We start from the raw sequence: 16,115 nt of genomic DNA, 5'->3' as shown, positions 1-16,115 counted from the left end.
CGTTAGCTCCCTGAAAAATTGTTTATGTTGCTAGTCACGTGACGAATGTGTAACCATGGCGACCTGTAGTGGAGTTGCCAGGAAAAGAAAAGATGCTAAACGCAATGTGTGCTGACTTTATTTGCTATTTACTTTATTTTCCTATTATAGAAGAATATCAAATGAATATTGTCAGGCCGAAATGTTTTTCATGTTTTCATGGGAGCTTTGTTCGGCTACTTCTGACAAATATGATCCCAAGGTTATTTACCTTTAATTTAGGATTCATAATGTAGTTCAAACTCCAGGATAAATATGTTACAAACAAAAACACTCTGCATTTTTAATCCAAATACCTTTTATTGGCACTTTTTAAATAAAACAATAAATCAGAAATACAGACATAAATATTATAATACTGCAATAAAAAAATAAGAGTAGCTAAAGGATGACAAACAAACATACTGTCTCTTAGTACTAATTGTACCTCATCTTCACCTTGTCAATATCCTCTACAAACACAAAAAGCAAACACTAATGTCCCAGATTTACTCCTATGCCTGAAACTGGAGCTATCAAAAAGACATTTTTAGTGGTCTATTTAACAACATTCAAGTGATTCTAAAAGTCTGTTGTGACATTTTCATTACAATTATCACAATAATCAACTTCCAACTTAAACAAAAATATTTTTACAGCTCTATGGCCGGTTTTGTGCATATAAAAGTCACTAGCACATAGAACTTTACAAATTAGTGCTAATACAAAAGTTTATCAAACAATGTACACACATAAAACTGTGCACGTATGCGAACATGCATGTGCAGACACATACACACACAATGTACAATAAACATACACATACACAACATGATGGAAAAGGACCAGCCTGGTCAAAATGAATGCCAGCAGAGGTCATGATAACCATGCCACAAGAGAGTCAACATGCTTTCAAGGTTGGAATTACAGTAGGATCTCTTCAGTGATTTTACATGTTTTTGAATCAGCCTAACTTATTCAAAAAGTCTCTGTCTGATCCATAAACAGGAGGTATGTGGAGCTCAAACCATTTAAAAAAAGTATAAATTGTGATGCACTTGAACATAAAAAAAAATCTATAAAGCAAGGCTTTTGTATTGTTCCAACAGGCATTATGTGTTGACAGGCATTGACTATCATTGATGCTTTGGTAAGATAGATAGTGGTGCAATTAAGATATATGTTAAAACCAAAATAGAACATAAAAATATGCTGCTAAAATTATGATTATCAAAAAAAGGCTCCCTCCTTCATTCCAATCCCTGTATTCTCTGGGAGATTGTTGTGCATTTGCAGAGTGGTTTCAGATGTTGTTACTGTGTGAAATTAACCACCAATTTTACAGATGTTTTTCTTCCCAGCATTATGAATGGCACCATGTCTTTTTTCAGCGCTACTGTGAAGTTTACATAAACACAGTGTAGAATTTGGGAGTTGAACAGTATTGTTCAGTTTGCCTCGTAAAATGAGGCAATAATAAAAAATAAAATCAACACAGGCATCAGAGTCAAACCTTTAAAAAGATATGCAGTATATGGTTTGAACCTGAGAAATGCAGGCAAAGTACAGAGGAAAGGCCTGTATTTCAAAACCTCTGCAAGTATTTTGGTATATTAAAATCTGGCAGCAGAAATAAGGGGGAAACCCCTGTATACTCAAAGAAAGAAAATTCCTGCTATGTGGTTCAGGTACAGTTTATCAGCGGATAATTGCTGGGCAGTAGGGGTGAGATCTGAGTCCTTTTGAAAGGAGCTTATATTCAGGCTACAGAGGCAACTTTGTCACAGTTGCTGGTGTAATGGACGTCTGGTCTGTCGGTCTCAGAGTGCTTCCTGTTCCAACAGGGAAGGGTGAGCAGAAAGAGAATGAATGCTCCCAGAACAACACAACTCCCACTAAAGTAGAACGCCAAATCATATGACTGCGTCCAGTCAAAGAACCACCCTGGAAAGTGATGAGAAAAACACAAAGTCAGCAAGGATTCCTGCCAGATACAGCAGTCAGCTAAATAATGTCATACTGGCTCCTAATTGAGGATGACGTGCCCTTTGACTTGCTCTGCCTGCCAGCCTAATTTAACATTTTTATTTTTTAAATGTCTCCGAAAACATGACCTTACAACAGGGTTTATTGCTACACAAATAAAGAAATAGGTGTACCTCTTCTACCTAAACAATCATTTCTAGTGTAGCAATGTTTACAAATTAAGATAAAGACAACCCTCTTACCTACAACAGGGGGTCCAAGCATGATCCCAAATCCCCCGAAGAACATGAGGATGCCATGGGCTTGGGTCAGTCTGTCCAAGCCGACAATCTTAGTGGTGATGTAGGAGGTAAGGGACCAGTTTCCAGAGAAGAAACCCAGGACAGCAGACAGGATCTGCAGTCCCGCATAAGTCTTAGTGATGGGGATGAGGAGTAATGCAACACCTCCGGCAAACATGGTGAATGCGTACAAATAGATGCTGTTGATCCACCTTATGTCCACGAGAACACCCAGCACTAGCTTACCCATGCAAGTGGCGATGGCGCCTATTGATACCAGAGGAATGACACTAACTTCTTCAATGAGTCCCTCGCTCTGCGCCACATCCTCTATAAAGAGCACAGGAGGGAATGCCCCCAGGCTGAACAGGAAGACAGCGATACAGAAGGCAACCATGGCTTGGTCCTGCAGGATCTCATACATGGAGTGCATATACCTGGAGTAGGCCTGCTGTTTCTTTTTGATGACTTTCATGATGGCAAACCCGGCAAGGAAGCTGCCTTTCTTCTTCTCTGTCTGAATGGCCAAGTCCTTAGCATCGATGGTGATGAGCAACTCCTTCACCATCAGATTTTTGTCTGGAGTGGTTGCACTCGAACCTGTTGTGATCTTCAGGTCATCTAACTGGGGCTTCTCGAAAAGCTGCTCCTCTGTGTTGCGCTCCAGGGCGGCCTTCTGTTTGAGGTAGTACCCCGGCATGTTAAGGGGCCTCATGAAGCCGGCGCACGCCATGAGGTTTAGTGCTACAGCACCGATGATTAGCAGGCAACCATCCAAGCCGTACAACACAATCAGCTCGTTCTGAGCGGTGGCATAGATGAACGCTCCAACACTTGTGCCTGGGTGAGGTAGAGGAGGACAGAAATTCAGTGCTTGTGCAAAACAGTGACAGATTAATCAATTGAAATTAAATCCATTATGCGTAGAATCTTATATGAGCGCAGCACAATTCAAATTATTCTCATGCCATGAATTTTAATTTGTAGAAAAATTAGACAATGCTGATTAAAACTGGTGCAGTCTCTCTATTTTAACTCATTCATCTCTGTCTTCACATCTGTCTTTTTTGATACTGCCACTGGTGGAGCCGAGGTCAGGAGTAACCTTAAAAAGTAACTTGTAACACGTGCCCTCTCTGGTTGAAAGTTTCAAGTCTATTTCACCTGTGACTGTACCGAGCATTACTGTTGTTTGTGGGTCAGAGGTGGGTTCTGTTGCAGCTGTAACCACATCCACACACTGATGTAACAGTGTACTGACACCATGGAGTACTTTTCTACATCACCGCAGCAAGGCGAGAAGTTAGGATGTTAAATTGCACTTGAAAATTTAGACTGTGACATAGCTCAGTAGTTCTACATTAATAACAGACTGACTTAAACTTTGGGTGCGACTAATAACCCTCCATACAAAGGCAATGCCGTCTAATACAGCATTAGAATATATAGTCATTACCATCAACATTTTGATTCTCAGCTGAACCAGAAGTGGTCACTGGTCACCAGTCCACGTCCCTACCTAACAGACAACTCTGCCTTTGCTTTTCTACAGATGTTTACCTCGGCTTCACAAGTCTCCAAGCAGCTCATACATGCAAGACGTATGCAGAACTGGTGGGGCAGCAGTACCTGTGGTGACAATGCCAAGGGCAAGGCCGCGTCTCTTGTCAAAGTACTGGCAGGTGATTGTCAACGTGGCTGCGTAGACCAGACCACAACCCAGGCCTACGGTAGGAGAGAGGACAAGGACAGACAGGAGAAGAATTTCCATTAGCTCAGGTGAAAGGGGTAAAGGCTTTTCACTTCTAAAAATATACCAGAATGGGAATTCAATTTCAGAGTACATAAAAGGAAACTGCATTATGTTTAATGTGTGAAGGGCACTTATATTTCTTCCAAATTCTACAAATATGTATATTAATCTACTACTTCGTATTTTTAGTCATGTAATGCTGCAGAACAACATGCATGTGTGTGGTGTATGCCCTCAAGAAACCATTACAAGCATGAATTTACAATTTACATAAATCTGTAAGTTCAGAGGGCACTGTGCACAAAGTTTCTTGTGCAATACAATTAGCAAAACATCAAGGAAGCACATGATGAGAAGTAAACAAGCTGCACGTGCATGTACAGTCACAGCCACCGTCTAAGAAGGGCATCTCTAAAAATAAATGTCTGTCTTCAAATATGCATGGCCTCCCCTCTCCAGCGCTGCTTGTGCGAAAGACATTGCTGACTGTAAGGGGTTCACCAGGATTAAGCAAGGCTGGGCTGTCACTTAATGCGCGATAACAGGTGGTGTTGGGCCTACGCAGGCAGACTAGTGAGGGTGCAGAGGTAATAAAGGGTCACATGGGGATCAGGCAAAGTAGCAATGTGTTTTTTCTTTCAACATCTCAAACAGTGCTGTCAAATAAATAGTGCAAAGCTCAAATGTTTATCTTGTCTCAGCGTTTTTCTAAATACTTTCAGTGTCGATGATATTCATTAACTGGTAATTGATGAAATTGTCAGCCTTTGATGTTACATAATAGTTGGACTCAACATGTGCCCCTGCATGTTTCAAATGATTATACAATGTGTTGCGAGATTGTCATATGATTGAGGGATAAGAAGCTTAGTTAACTGCCATGAATAAGAAATCATCAAACACATTTTTTTTTCTCAGGCTGACAATTACTAAGCCTCCACCTTCTAGTCTGTCTGACAGTCAGGTTAATTAGGTCTCCAGACCGTTTGCAGCATTAACTTTGCAGGCTTGTGTCTTGTAGAGTACTGTATAAAACACACAGGGGGACTCCCCCAGTGTTATCATCAAATGTTTCCTTACCAACCACAATCCCATAGGAAAAGATGAGGAACTGCACATTTGGAGCAAAGGCACTGAGCATCAGGCCGCCCGCCACCATTACGCCGCTGAAGATGGTCACTGGACGGGCCCCAAAGTTGTCCACGCAGGCACTGCAGACAGGACCTGAGGGAGAAGAGGTAGAAAGACAGACAGGAGCAGAGAAGAAAAGATGGAGAGAATCAGAGAGTAGAAGAGACACAGAGAAGGAAAAGGTGAGTGACAGAGGTATAAAAATATTCAGGGAACAAAGGATGGTGATGATATTCTGCTGCTTAATTTGCTGTATTCTGGATAACAAACAGAGTTTCTGAGAAAATCAAAGCCCATTTAACAAAGCACTGCTGGGTCTGACCATGACACTGACGCATCACATTAGGTTCAAACCTGTCAGACGTGTTGCCACATCATTCAAGAAGATCTTGTAAGGTCCAGTGTTTATGTTTTACTTGAACATTTTACACAAATCAAATTAGTTCATAGTTTAACTGCTCAATATCCAGTTTCCTTTCATTTCCCTTTCAACTCACTTTAAAGTCGGAAAATTCAACTACGTGATCTATCATCTACTGTTTGTATTTATTTGCTTGTCCCAGCTTTTTCACTACAGGTACATGATGTATGTACTGAGTGTAATGTTCATGTTTTCTCAGTGCTTCCTGAATACTCCAATATCCTGAGGTTGTTTGACTCACAGACTGTGACATTTACAGTTTCCTTCCCCTCCAACCAGGGGGAAGACCCTGCTGTTGTGCAGCAGGAACTGCAGTGCTGCAGCTGTCTGATAGCTGGGACACGTGTCCACGACTTGGCCAGACCCAAGGCCAGATCTGTCCAGTCATGATTTTCACTTCACTCCTTTGAAAAACAAGACAGCAAGAAGCCAGGCTGAGAGGCAAGCTGTGCCTTAGACAGAAATGTCAGCCAACACGACTATCTATCACTGATCTTGTCTGCTCAACAAAGTCATGGAGCATAGCTTTATAATATCATTCAGACATTACTGAGTTTTTGTTTGTTTTGTTTCTCTTAACAAGTAATTCTTACATTCACACTCTACCGTGCTGCCAAATGTTTAGACTCCTCGCTTTTCTCATTTAATTTATGACAGGGTTCATGTAAGTTTATATACACAACCTTGCTCAACAAATATGGTATTTGTTCAGTCTCTGTTTCTCTCCCAATCTGTGTCTCAATCGGTCTTTCTTCTTCTCCCTCTGTGGTTAGATTAAGGGCTAAGTGATCCTCCTCCATTCATAGCATGGATGACTTGCACTTGCTTTGCTCTCCTAGAAATCAATAATAGCAACTCTGCTAAGGGAGCCGCAAAGTGCCCATCTTTGTGACAGCATTGTCTTTTTTTTCTCCATCCTATTGAAACATTACAGTAAGGGGAACTCTTCAACACCTGTTGCTATAGCAAACATATTCCTTAGGGATAGTTTGATTGCTGCTTTATATGGCAGTCATTCTTCAGACTTTGAACATGTATTGTGTCTGCTGTGTTATCAGTGGCATCATGTGGTATGATAATTGAGAAGGAGATGGTAAGATAGGTGTAAAGGTGAGTGTTTAGTGCTCTACTTTAGAACTCAGCAGATATAATATCTCTCCCTCAATCACTCATGTCAGCAGATATATTGCCCATAATGATATCCAATGCCAAAATATGAATAATCAGATGCTAAAAACAATAATCTGAATGAGAAGAGTGCTGCAAGATTGCACACATTTTCCTCAATTTCCATCTCTCTCTCTAAACATGACTCAGTATCAGGATTTTCCCAGACCCATATCACTGATCCAATTCATCTGGCATTTAATTTGGCTTTTTAACCCTAATGTGGACCCATGTCAAGGATTATTATATTGCATGCTACTCACTGGCTATAAGTCCCACTCCAGCCACAAGGGAGCCCACCCAGGCCGTCATGCCCTTGCCCTCCTGGAAGGCATGCAGCCACTCAGGGTAGAGGACACCCACTGACTGGGGTGATCCATAGGCCAGGAGCTGGGCCATGAAAGAGGCGACAACAATCGCCCATCCCCAGCCTCCGTCCAGCACTTGATTAGATGGAGCCATGGTGCTGAGATTACTGCTGCCCTCTGTGATCTGCTACAGCTGTGACAGAGCAGAGGTTCCTGGAAAGAAAATAACAACAAAAATGACAGAAATAAGGTTAACAGCAACATAATTCAAAAGATGATCGTTTGGAGCACATGAAAAGTCACTCACAAAATATACACTTACACAGAGCCTTGATGTAGTGAAGGCTGCTGCAGCACTTGGCCTGGCTGGACAGGCAGGTCACCTGTGTGAGGTCCTGAACACAGACTAACTGCAACTTAGACATAGCCAGCTGCCCTTTTTGTTCCTTTCTCTATAACCACACCTTGGAGGAGGAGAAAGTAAAGAAAACTACACTGCTAGGTGCCCCCCCCCCACCCCCCTTTTTGTACCTTTAACCCCCCTCTTCCATGATTCAGCTCTGGGTCTTATAAGACACTTGGGGGAGGCTTGTCTCTTGTGCTGACCAAGTTTTTCAGACCTCTTTCATGAATAATTTGTAGCCCAGAGCAACTTTATACATCCCTGCAGCAGCATTACTTTGTTTACAGTGAAGCTTCTGTGTTGGGGAAAAGTTGGTGCAAAGCTCTTCAGATTTGTTTGCTGACAAAGCAGGATTCCTTCATGTTGCCAGTAAATATTATACTTTTTTTCTTTACCAAAGACAATAATATCCTGAAGAGAATCGTAAGGCTATTTCCCCATGGACTAATTCAAACAATGTCTTCTCTATATTCATCAACAACAATACCTGTCATGTATCGCATCTTATTATTTCAATACAAACATAAGCATATTTTGCTTATTTTATTGAAAACACATGCGACACTCACCTCAGCATCTACAAAAACAGCAGCAGGCGCGTGCAGAGCTGCGCGCTCCACGGGAACTTTCCATGTAGGATGGTTTCCCTATTAAAATCCCTTCTCACAGAATCACTTCAAATGACATAAACAAGAAAGCATCGTGCACGGATGCTGGTCTGTCTGAGCTGGGATCTATGCTGCCCGTGTTTAAAGAAAGCACCCTGCATCATCTATGCGCATTTTGCGTCCGTTTCAGTCTGCTTTGTAGCCGGCGACAAAACCGGTTCAAAGCTGTTCTTGCTGGTCCAGCAGCAGCTCGAACGCAGCTACAGGAGGAAAAGCGCTGCTTCCTCTTGCGCGCCTGGAGCGCACAGCAGACAGAGGAGCACAGTCTCCCCCTGGAGAGTCTCTCCCCTCTGGGTTATACTGTATATATATTATATTTTCTCTAGATACATCTATAAAAAATATTATTTAAATAATTAATAACTCAACGAGAAGCGTGCACACACTCACGCACATGCACAAACACAAAACGATTTACCTGATTGGTGTCCGGGCTGTACAACACAAATTAGCCTCTTTTTATAAAGCACCTCACAAAGCAACATGAAAAGTTAAAATAATAATAATAAAAATAAATATAGTTTAAAATGAACCGACTCTGCTTTATTAACTTCTCTAAAATATCTTCCTGGTCAGGCTGAAAGTCGCGGGTTCACGTGTTTACAAAGTGGGTTGGGAGTATGGGCCACTTCTCTCCTGGAACATTGTTAATATTGCCATCAGGCCAGTCTGAACCGGTTGATGGATGGTAATAACAACACCACAGTGCACCAGCAGGGCGCAGTGCCTGTAGTTCTGTCCCTGGTGAGCACTGGCTCATGCAACACATGCACAAAACTCCTGAATCAAAACCTTATCAGCCTTCACATGACTGAAAAAACAACACGAGTTTGATTAAACCTTAAAGAATGTGAGAGTGATACACGATTAAGCAGCAACATGTAGACAGTCTTCCGCGCAGCTACCATGAGTTAAAAATAACCTGAAGGGAATCCTGCAGGAAGGGAGGTAGATGACTGCAGGATACGCTGAGTGTTTAATAAAGACAGCTCCTCTGTGAATATTACAGGAGTAAAATACACTATAATAAATGTAAGTAAAATATTAACGAAGAGGCATTAACACAGAGTGGTAAAGTAAAATAAATGTAACCAAGGAAACAGGTGAATTGTAGCCCTACAGAAAGTATTTATAGCTTATTACTCCAATTTCTAATTTAATTTCTACATTAAAAAAAAAAAAAAATCTACATTATCTGGGGGCATTTTATCAGCCTTAACTTGATCAACATACCCTGTCTACTCAGAAAAAACACACAAGAACTGGACACAATTTGAATTACATTTCAATGAGCATGCACTTATACTGCCCTGTGAGAGCAGAGAGAATAGTTGTTCTTCCTCACACTGCAGCAGCATCATAAAGTTATATCCCCATGTGATTGCACTCATTCTCATAACCTCAGGTCAGAAAAGAATGTGGAGCCATCTCCACTCCTCTCCTCTGCTCTATTCCACAGCAGAGGAGAGGAGTGGAGAAAAGTGAATGGAAAGAAGAATCCAGAGAAAAGTGGAAACAGAAGATGAAAGGACAGGGAGCAGAGTAAGAAAGAGGGGAGGGATGTAGAGAGCAGACCAGAGGTCAACCTGGTTTTCACAATGAATGCACCTAAAACTCTTCAGGAACTTTGATGCTTTTTCCCATAGCTGAGGTCTGCTGCCAGGAAAGGTCTTACAGAACAGATTTAGGCTTTATAATCCCCTTCTGCTTGAAAAATGAAGGGAAAAAAGAACAAGCAAGGCACAGTTAATTGTGCTCTACACTGGCATTACATTGACATGTTGCTCTAGACCAGTTTCAACCAGACATAGTGCATGTAGGGGACAGTGTGTATGAATCAGAGGGAGGGCAGGGAGTGGATTACAGAGCGGCTATGATACACTTTGAACACTATTGACTACAGTTTGAATCAATGTTGGTGCTGTATTTCCCTTACTTGCATAAGTTATTCAGTACATTTATTCGACACATTTCCGGGTTCTGTATATGGTTCACTACATCTACTGGGTTAGAAAAGTGGTTTCGTAACCTTGTTTTTTTAACCACCTTTTCAATTTACAGTGAAAATGAAAGCAGAGACTGGAATTTATTATTTATAGAGGCAATATAACTGAAACTTTGCAAAGCCTCATTGTTTCCTCTAATCATAATATATTTGATAACTAATCTATGTTCAGTATCTGAGCTGACAGTTCAATATGTCAGGTCTGAGAGGACACAGGGCACATGAGGGCATATAGTCTACCAGAGAAAAAAAAACCTGGATCTGTGCCTTCTTTGTCATAATGATCCTGATATTACAACATCAGGTGGTACCACGGCATAAAGGCGGAGACACTGTTGACCTAAATAATTATTGGCCTATATCTAAGCTGTCAAAAATCCTTGACTTACTAGTAAACTCGGAACTGTGCTTTCCTGGAGGTTAGTAATGTCCTCCAGCCACAGCTGTCAGGATTCAGACTTTATTGCAAGAATGAGAACTGCTGCAACAGCCAAATTATATATAATCAATAATGATAACAAGCAACAGATTGCTGCACTCTTTCAGAATCTGTCGAAGGTTTTTGTAGAGTTGATTAAAACATTTGGTTATATATGATGCACATGTCTAATTTAATTCATAACTTGCTTGTGGATGTTTTGAATCAAGCCCCTGAAATGTTGATGGTGTCCTACAAGGATCCATTTTGAGGCCCATAATATTTGTTTTATATAGTAATATTTAATCAAATCAATAACCTAACCACATAGGAACTTGAAAGCCAGTGGTCTATGTGACAGAATATCACATGCAATATATCCAAAAATTGACAGAATATATTAAAATGGGAGTGAAGTCCAACAAAATGAAATTTGAACCATTGCAAAATAGATTAGTATAATCCTAATATCCTGTTTTGCGGACCACTTTCAGTCATTTGCCTGCCACATTTGCAAACATGAACAGTGAGATTTCATGTTCAAACATAACTGAGCAATGAATAGGCAACCTTGTTAGCAATTAAATCCTCAATTATTACTCTATTCACTATGCTCAGGACAGTTTCTTTGGTCTTTATCAAACTCAAAGTCAAGCTCTTTAAGTTGGTGGTCCATAAAAGACGTAAAAGCATGTAGTGTGGTACCAGCTGTTTGTTATTTATCATAGTGCCGCTTTCAAAGTATCTTGATAAGTGGAGATAATCTAACCTTGCAAGATTGCTTTGCCCAGGAACACAGTTTTCGTCTTTCTTTATATGTCATGTGCCATCTCAGAATTTCTCGTCAAAATGAAATTTCAATGGGCAAACAAGATAAATTGTTTTATTTTGAACATACCCCATCAAGACATATTTGTTTACTTCTGCCCTAGCTGCAGGGCTCGCATGACCCATCCGCAGCCCATTATTAAACACACACTTCCCAGCAGTTTTAGATGAGCTGACCTGATATTCTTTATGTATCTTTTCTTTTTTCTCTCGCACTTTTGTGACACCTGAGAAGCAGCAACCTGCAGTTCATTTACGCAAGAGGCTTGGCAGGTGTAAACCCACAGAGGCACCCTGCAGTCTGGATAAATCTCTCTTGGTGTGGCCACCTAGATCCATAAAGCTGCAGAGGTGAAAGGCCACTTTAGCACCCAGCATGGCCACACTGAGCCTCCAGTCCAGATTCCTGCTTGGATTAGTTCAGGTTGCTGGCTTCAAGCAGCAAGTGAGAACACTGCAACATAGTAGAAAAACACAGGAATCCACTTTAGTTGTATCAGAACTCACAGCAAGTCTTTGGACAAAGATATACTCATGTCACTCGTATGATGGTGTATATTTTGATCCTGTTGAGTTTGAACTGACAGTATGTGTGCATGGGCTTCAGTTACCTGTAGGGACCTAATGGAAGCCTAATGTGTTGCATAAATTGCCATCTCTTCACTGTTCTCTTCCTTCCACAGGTTATTGCACCCACATCACAAAGGTTTACCATGTTAAATGATCCTGGAATGATTGACTTATGAAACACTCCTCCGGTTCTCAGCCAGTTAGAACCAGTTAAAACCATGTAGACTAGGAAATGAAAGTTAGATATGGGCATAAAACCATGAGTCAGTAGAGCCGACACGTTAGGAGGCTTATCACATTATGTAATTCTGTTATAATAGATAAAGAGAGAACTGATTTGATTTGTTTTTGCGTTATATGCTAGCAGCATGGCTTTATTTTAACTAGCATTAATTTGAACATACTAGATTATAATAAACCATGGCCACATATTTGACCACGTTATAGGCTGAGGGCAGAACTGCATATGGCACAGAATGACAGGATTGTAAAAAAAAAAAGAAAAAAAAAAAGGAAAAACATGGTGGTAGCATGTATTCACCATTTCCTTCTTAATAATGAGAATGCCAACATTTGCTAATTAGCAGTTAACAAAAAGGACAGCTCAGACTGATGATATTGAGATATTTCAGGAAGATATCATTTAAAGTCATGAAGACAACAATAAAACATCAAGTCTTACCAGTTCTTAAGTGTAGAGAAGCCTGGGACATCAGTTTCACACGTGTCCCGTCTTCAGATCCCTCCGTGCACATTTAACACTAATCGTCATGAAAGGTGATTCTTCCATTACAAGAAATATTAAAATTTTTCTGCCTTTCCAGATAGTGTGTGGGGTTTTATGGTGCAGATCTATCTAAGGCACAAACATTATCCATCAGTGGCTGTAGGAGTTTGGTGGGATGTCAAATTTTCCACAAGGAAACATTCCAGTGAAGCTAAATGCACAAAAAGATCAATCCAATATGGAAACTGTGCACCTGTTATGATCTGTTCAATTCAGCTTGTGGAACACATCTCAGTCTCCTGTCGGGAAAGTATGATCATTAAGAAAAGACTTATGTGCAGCAGTTCAGAAGTACACAACGCTTATCACATTACAAATGAAGAGCAAATACTATCCATAAATTTGACAATTAAAAACAGGAGTTGTCATCTCAAGAGCTTTAATCATACATAGAAATTTAGTTCAACAGTACCATTCATTTAGAATGTTTTAGCAGTATGTATATTTAGTGTAAAGAGCATTATGTTTTTTTTTCCTTTTTCTGATGAGGAATATCCATAAGGATGATAGAAGCTTTCAGAAATACACCAGAGAGAGAGAGAAGAGCAGAGAAGAGACTGAGTACATGACTAAGTTGTAACACCTCAGACTACATTTTTAAACACCTCAAAAGGCGACATTTATCTGTGGTTTATGTACCAGCGTCCGTCCTCCTTGATGTTTTTTTTTTCCTTTTTCACTTTAACTGAAGAGCAGCAGAACCTTGAATGCTTTCAGAAACTAAAATAACTGTGGCACGTGCCCCATTTGATCAATGCCCTATAATGGAGAAACTCCTAGCAGTCTTTGATGACACCTCTTGCTGACCTAGCTGTTAAAACTTTGGGGTCGGGGTGAATTGTTGACACTGCTTAAGAGACAAAAGGAGGAGGGGTGAGCTGGAGTGGAGGACATTACTGCAATAGAGTGTCGTATTATAGGCTTGAAAAGAATCGACCACATCCATCTATTAATTCATCTGTTTCCTTAGCCATACATCCATCCATTGATCCAAACATCCAACCTATCAGAAAACACCACCATGAAACATACTGTATGTGCTGTTTGTGCTATCTTAGAAGCGCCACAACAACAATTCCAACCAGCTAAAGTCCCAAGCAAAGAAAACAAAAACATAACATGTACAAGACAGAAGGTGGAACAGATAATTGGCCTACAAATCCCAGAAGCGATTATTTTTCTGTCCATCCATTCCTTTTAAGAGTAGTTAAGTAACGCCACATGTGGATTTGGCAGGCGGCTAGCTTCACTGAGCTGCCATCTTGTTTCTTTCCCCTCTAAAACTTTTGAAGCTGCTTCTTTTGTGGAGTTGGTAAAGAGTAAGAAACTTGACTTCCAGAGCTGGTAATGATGGAAGCTGCTGTTGCGGTAGCGTCGTGGCATTCAGTGGGCGCACTCACGTGCAAAGACAGAGACTGTGTGTGTGTGGCGTTAAGGCTGGGAGGGAGGCTGCTGTGCTGCTGCTGCATGCTGCGACATAGCTGCCGGGGAGGACATGGACTGGACCATGGGCTGAGCTGGTGGGGGTAGCGGAGGCTGAGCCTGCTGTGCCCCTGAGTGCGTGTTGGGGGAGGGTGGGGGCGTTGGACGTTTGAATTTGTCAGGGCTGGTGCTTCTTCTTGGGGAGGGCCTCTGTTTGAGAAGGAGAGAGAAAACAAATGAGCCTCATCTTGTACAGAACAAGTGGATGGTAGCATTCTAAACATTTGGTACAAAAACTAGAATTTGGATAAAACTGGGGTGTTTGTAGAAAGTTGTGGCGCTATTCTCATTTTAAGGCTGATACAACTAGAACATGCATTTGTATAATGGAGTGTTAAATAGAGCTAATTGCAACAATACTTTTGTTTGGACAGTGTTTTCTAGGTTACAAGCCATCAAAGGGAAAATAAGATTGAGTGGCGAGGTTACTCAGTCATGTTTCCCCTGCTGAGCTATTGGTAATGAGCTGACAACTGAAATTCCATTCAAAGGAATGAAAAGAGAAAAGAGAAAAGTGGTTTAGAGAAAAATTAATCTGTCTGAGGTTCTGATCTCCCAGAGAGAAATATTTGCCTGTTTAACTCCTGGGTGGGCTGCATGATGATGGATGAGATGTGGTCTGTACCATCCACATGCATCAAGAGAAAATGAAAGAGAGAAAGAGAAAACTACAGACACAGCTATACAATACCACGGAAGAGTGGGAGGAAAGGATTAAGTATGGAAGAAAACATTGGTCAAATGTTTAAAGACAAATTGCTATTAGGTAATCAAACTGAAGTGGCCGCATCAAACTAGTGTAACACTAGTAAACATAATTATAGCAGTGAGACAGTTCCTATTAGGTCACATATCTGCACATGGTGAATTCATACATATAGGGAAAAAAGTCATTTATGAAAAAATAGAATTACCACCTTGTGACTGTTGCAGGGAATATGGTCACAATCGAAATGATCACTTCATCATTTTATCATCAGCAATATGTGTTAAATTGTGTGATAATTAGCAAATAAATTCTTGAGTTACGGCCAAAAAAGTGTTTTGTGAGGTCACACTGACCTTTGACCACCAACATCTAATTAGTTCATCCTTGAGTCCAAGTGAACCAAATTGAAGAAATTGGTGAACGAGAATCGGACGGACAGACAACACAAAAACATAATGCCACGGCTGTCACACAGGCACAAAGAAAAATGTACATTTGTAGGAAACTGTGAAATCTTAGCAAAAGGTTAAAGAATTAGTCAAAGGTGTCAAGTCACAGTGACCTGAATAGCACGTAACTGGCAGTGTTCCCATGAGAATGAGTGAGACGGGTATTTCATAAACCCAGGAGCAATGAGCAAGTACAGAAGAGACGGGTCAAAGAGGACTCTTCTTCTGCACTGTTGTTTTTAATCACATCATCAAAATGGCTTAAAACCAACAGACAGCCATCTGACTAACAGCACTAGAGACTGTTCCTGCGAGTGTGTTTTTTCCAAAACATGAAGTGCTATGTCACATATCAAGATCAACATGGCTGACAGCTGTGTAACCTCTCCTTGGTGTTCTCTGGGTGTGGAATATCACTGCTAAAACAACACAGTGGCAGATCTTCATTTAAGCATGGTTTGTGTAAAAGGACACAAATTGCATGCAAGCTAACACAAGTTCAGCATTATTTGCACATATACTAAATTTTTTTGATATCCAAATTTTTCAAATTGTTCAAAAATAGGTGCGTTTCTCCTCCTGTCCAAAAATGTGGGCTTTTCTTTTGGGCACCCCACTTTTACCTAGCTTTGCAAACTGTTGTCTTATCGGTTTGTGTACAATATACAGGGTGGACAGTAAACAGGCAAAAGGCTGTGTTCTGCAATCTGCTGTTAAAATCCCAACTGAGA

The 16,115-nt window shown here is 40.8% G+C and overlaps 2 protein-coding genes and 1 long non-coding RNA gene across 5 annotated transcripts in view; 1 reads left to right on the top strand and 2 right to left on the bottom strand.

Moving 5' to 3' along the window:
• Nucleotides 1-319: 319 nt before the first annotated feature.
• On the bottom strand, nucleotides 320-8,809 carry LOC111663782 (monocarboxylate transporter 9). 3 transcript variants are annotated; one of them, XM_087177092.1, is made up of 7 exons: nucleotides 8,038-8,524; nucleotides 7,388-7,529; nucleotides 7,021-7,278; nucleotides 5,119-5,262; nucleotides 3,915-4,010; nucleotides 2,247-3,125; nucleotides 320-1,962 (listed from the first exon to the last, which is right to left on the bottom strand). In XM_087177092.1, the coding sequence occupies exons 3-7, from the start codon at nucleotides 7,217-7,219 to the stop codon at nucleotides 1,778-1,780; spliced, it is 1,503 nt and encodes a 500-aa protein (XP_087033218.1). In that variant the 5' UTR covers nucleotides 7,220-7,278; nucleotides 7,388-7,529; nucleotides 8,038-8,524; the 3' UTR covers nucleotides 320-1,777. The 3 variants fall into 3 exon arrangements, with proteins under 3 accessions (XP_087033218.1, XP_023273875.1, XP_023273874.1); XM_023418107.2 differs by lacking the exons at nucleotides 7,388-7,529; nucleotides 8,038-8,524 and adding an exon at nucleotides 8,555-8,809; XM_023418106.2 differs by lacking the exon at nucleotides 7,388-7,529.
• LOC147818455 (uncharacterized) lies at nucleotides 5,261-6,286 on the top strand. Its single transcript, XR_015437950.1, has 2 exons — nucleotides 5,261-5,351; nucleotides 5,870-6,286. It is a non-coding gene; the product is annotated as an uncharacterized LOC147818455 (long non-coding RNA).
• A 4,297-nt stretch (nucleotides 8,810-13,106) lies between the features above and the next one.
• LOC111663767 (coiled-coil domain-containing protein 6) overlaps nucleotides 13,107-16,115 on the bottom strand; it is an 18,105-nt gene continuing 15,096 nt past the window's right edge. The window contains exon 9 of the mRNA XM_023418077.2: nucleotides 13,107-14,376. Within this exon, the coding sequence (XP_023273845.1) occupies nucleotides 14,176-14,376 (201 nt within the window). The 3' untranslated portion in view covers nucleotides 13,107-14,175. The remainder of the gene's footprint in view (nucleotides 14,377-16,115) is intronic.

Source organism: Seriola lalandi, unplaced genomic scaffold, assembly GCF_002814215.2.
Source record: "Seriola lalandi dorsalis isolate HSWRI2012SDOR001 ecotype SW California unplaced genomic scaffold, Sedor1 jcf7180002054580, whole genome shotgun sequence".
Lineage (NCBI taxonomy): Eukaryota > Metazoa > Chordata > Actinopteri > Carangiformes > Carangidae > Seriola > Seriola lalandi.
The sequence above is the reverse complement of the archived record's forward strand: the minus strand, read 5'-3'. Positions and strand labels throughout refer to the sequence as shown.

Bases quoted from the DNA above. Each gene is read 5' to 3' on its own strand.
- LOC111663782 (XM_023418107.2), bottom strand. From the start codon at position 7,219: ATGGCTCCATCTAATCAAGTGCTGGACGGAGGCTGGGGATGGGCGATT. The intron at 5,263-7,020 runs GTGAGTAGCATG...CTTCTCCCTCAG, and splicing joins TGGAGTGGGACTTATAGCCA to GTCCTGTCTGCAGTGCCTGC. The intron at 3,126-3,914 runs GTACTGCTGCCC...TACCTCACCCAG, and splicing joins CCTTGGCATTGTCACCACAG to GCACAAGTGTTGGAGCGTTC.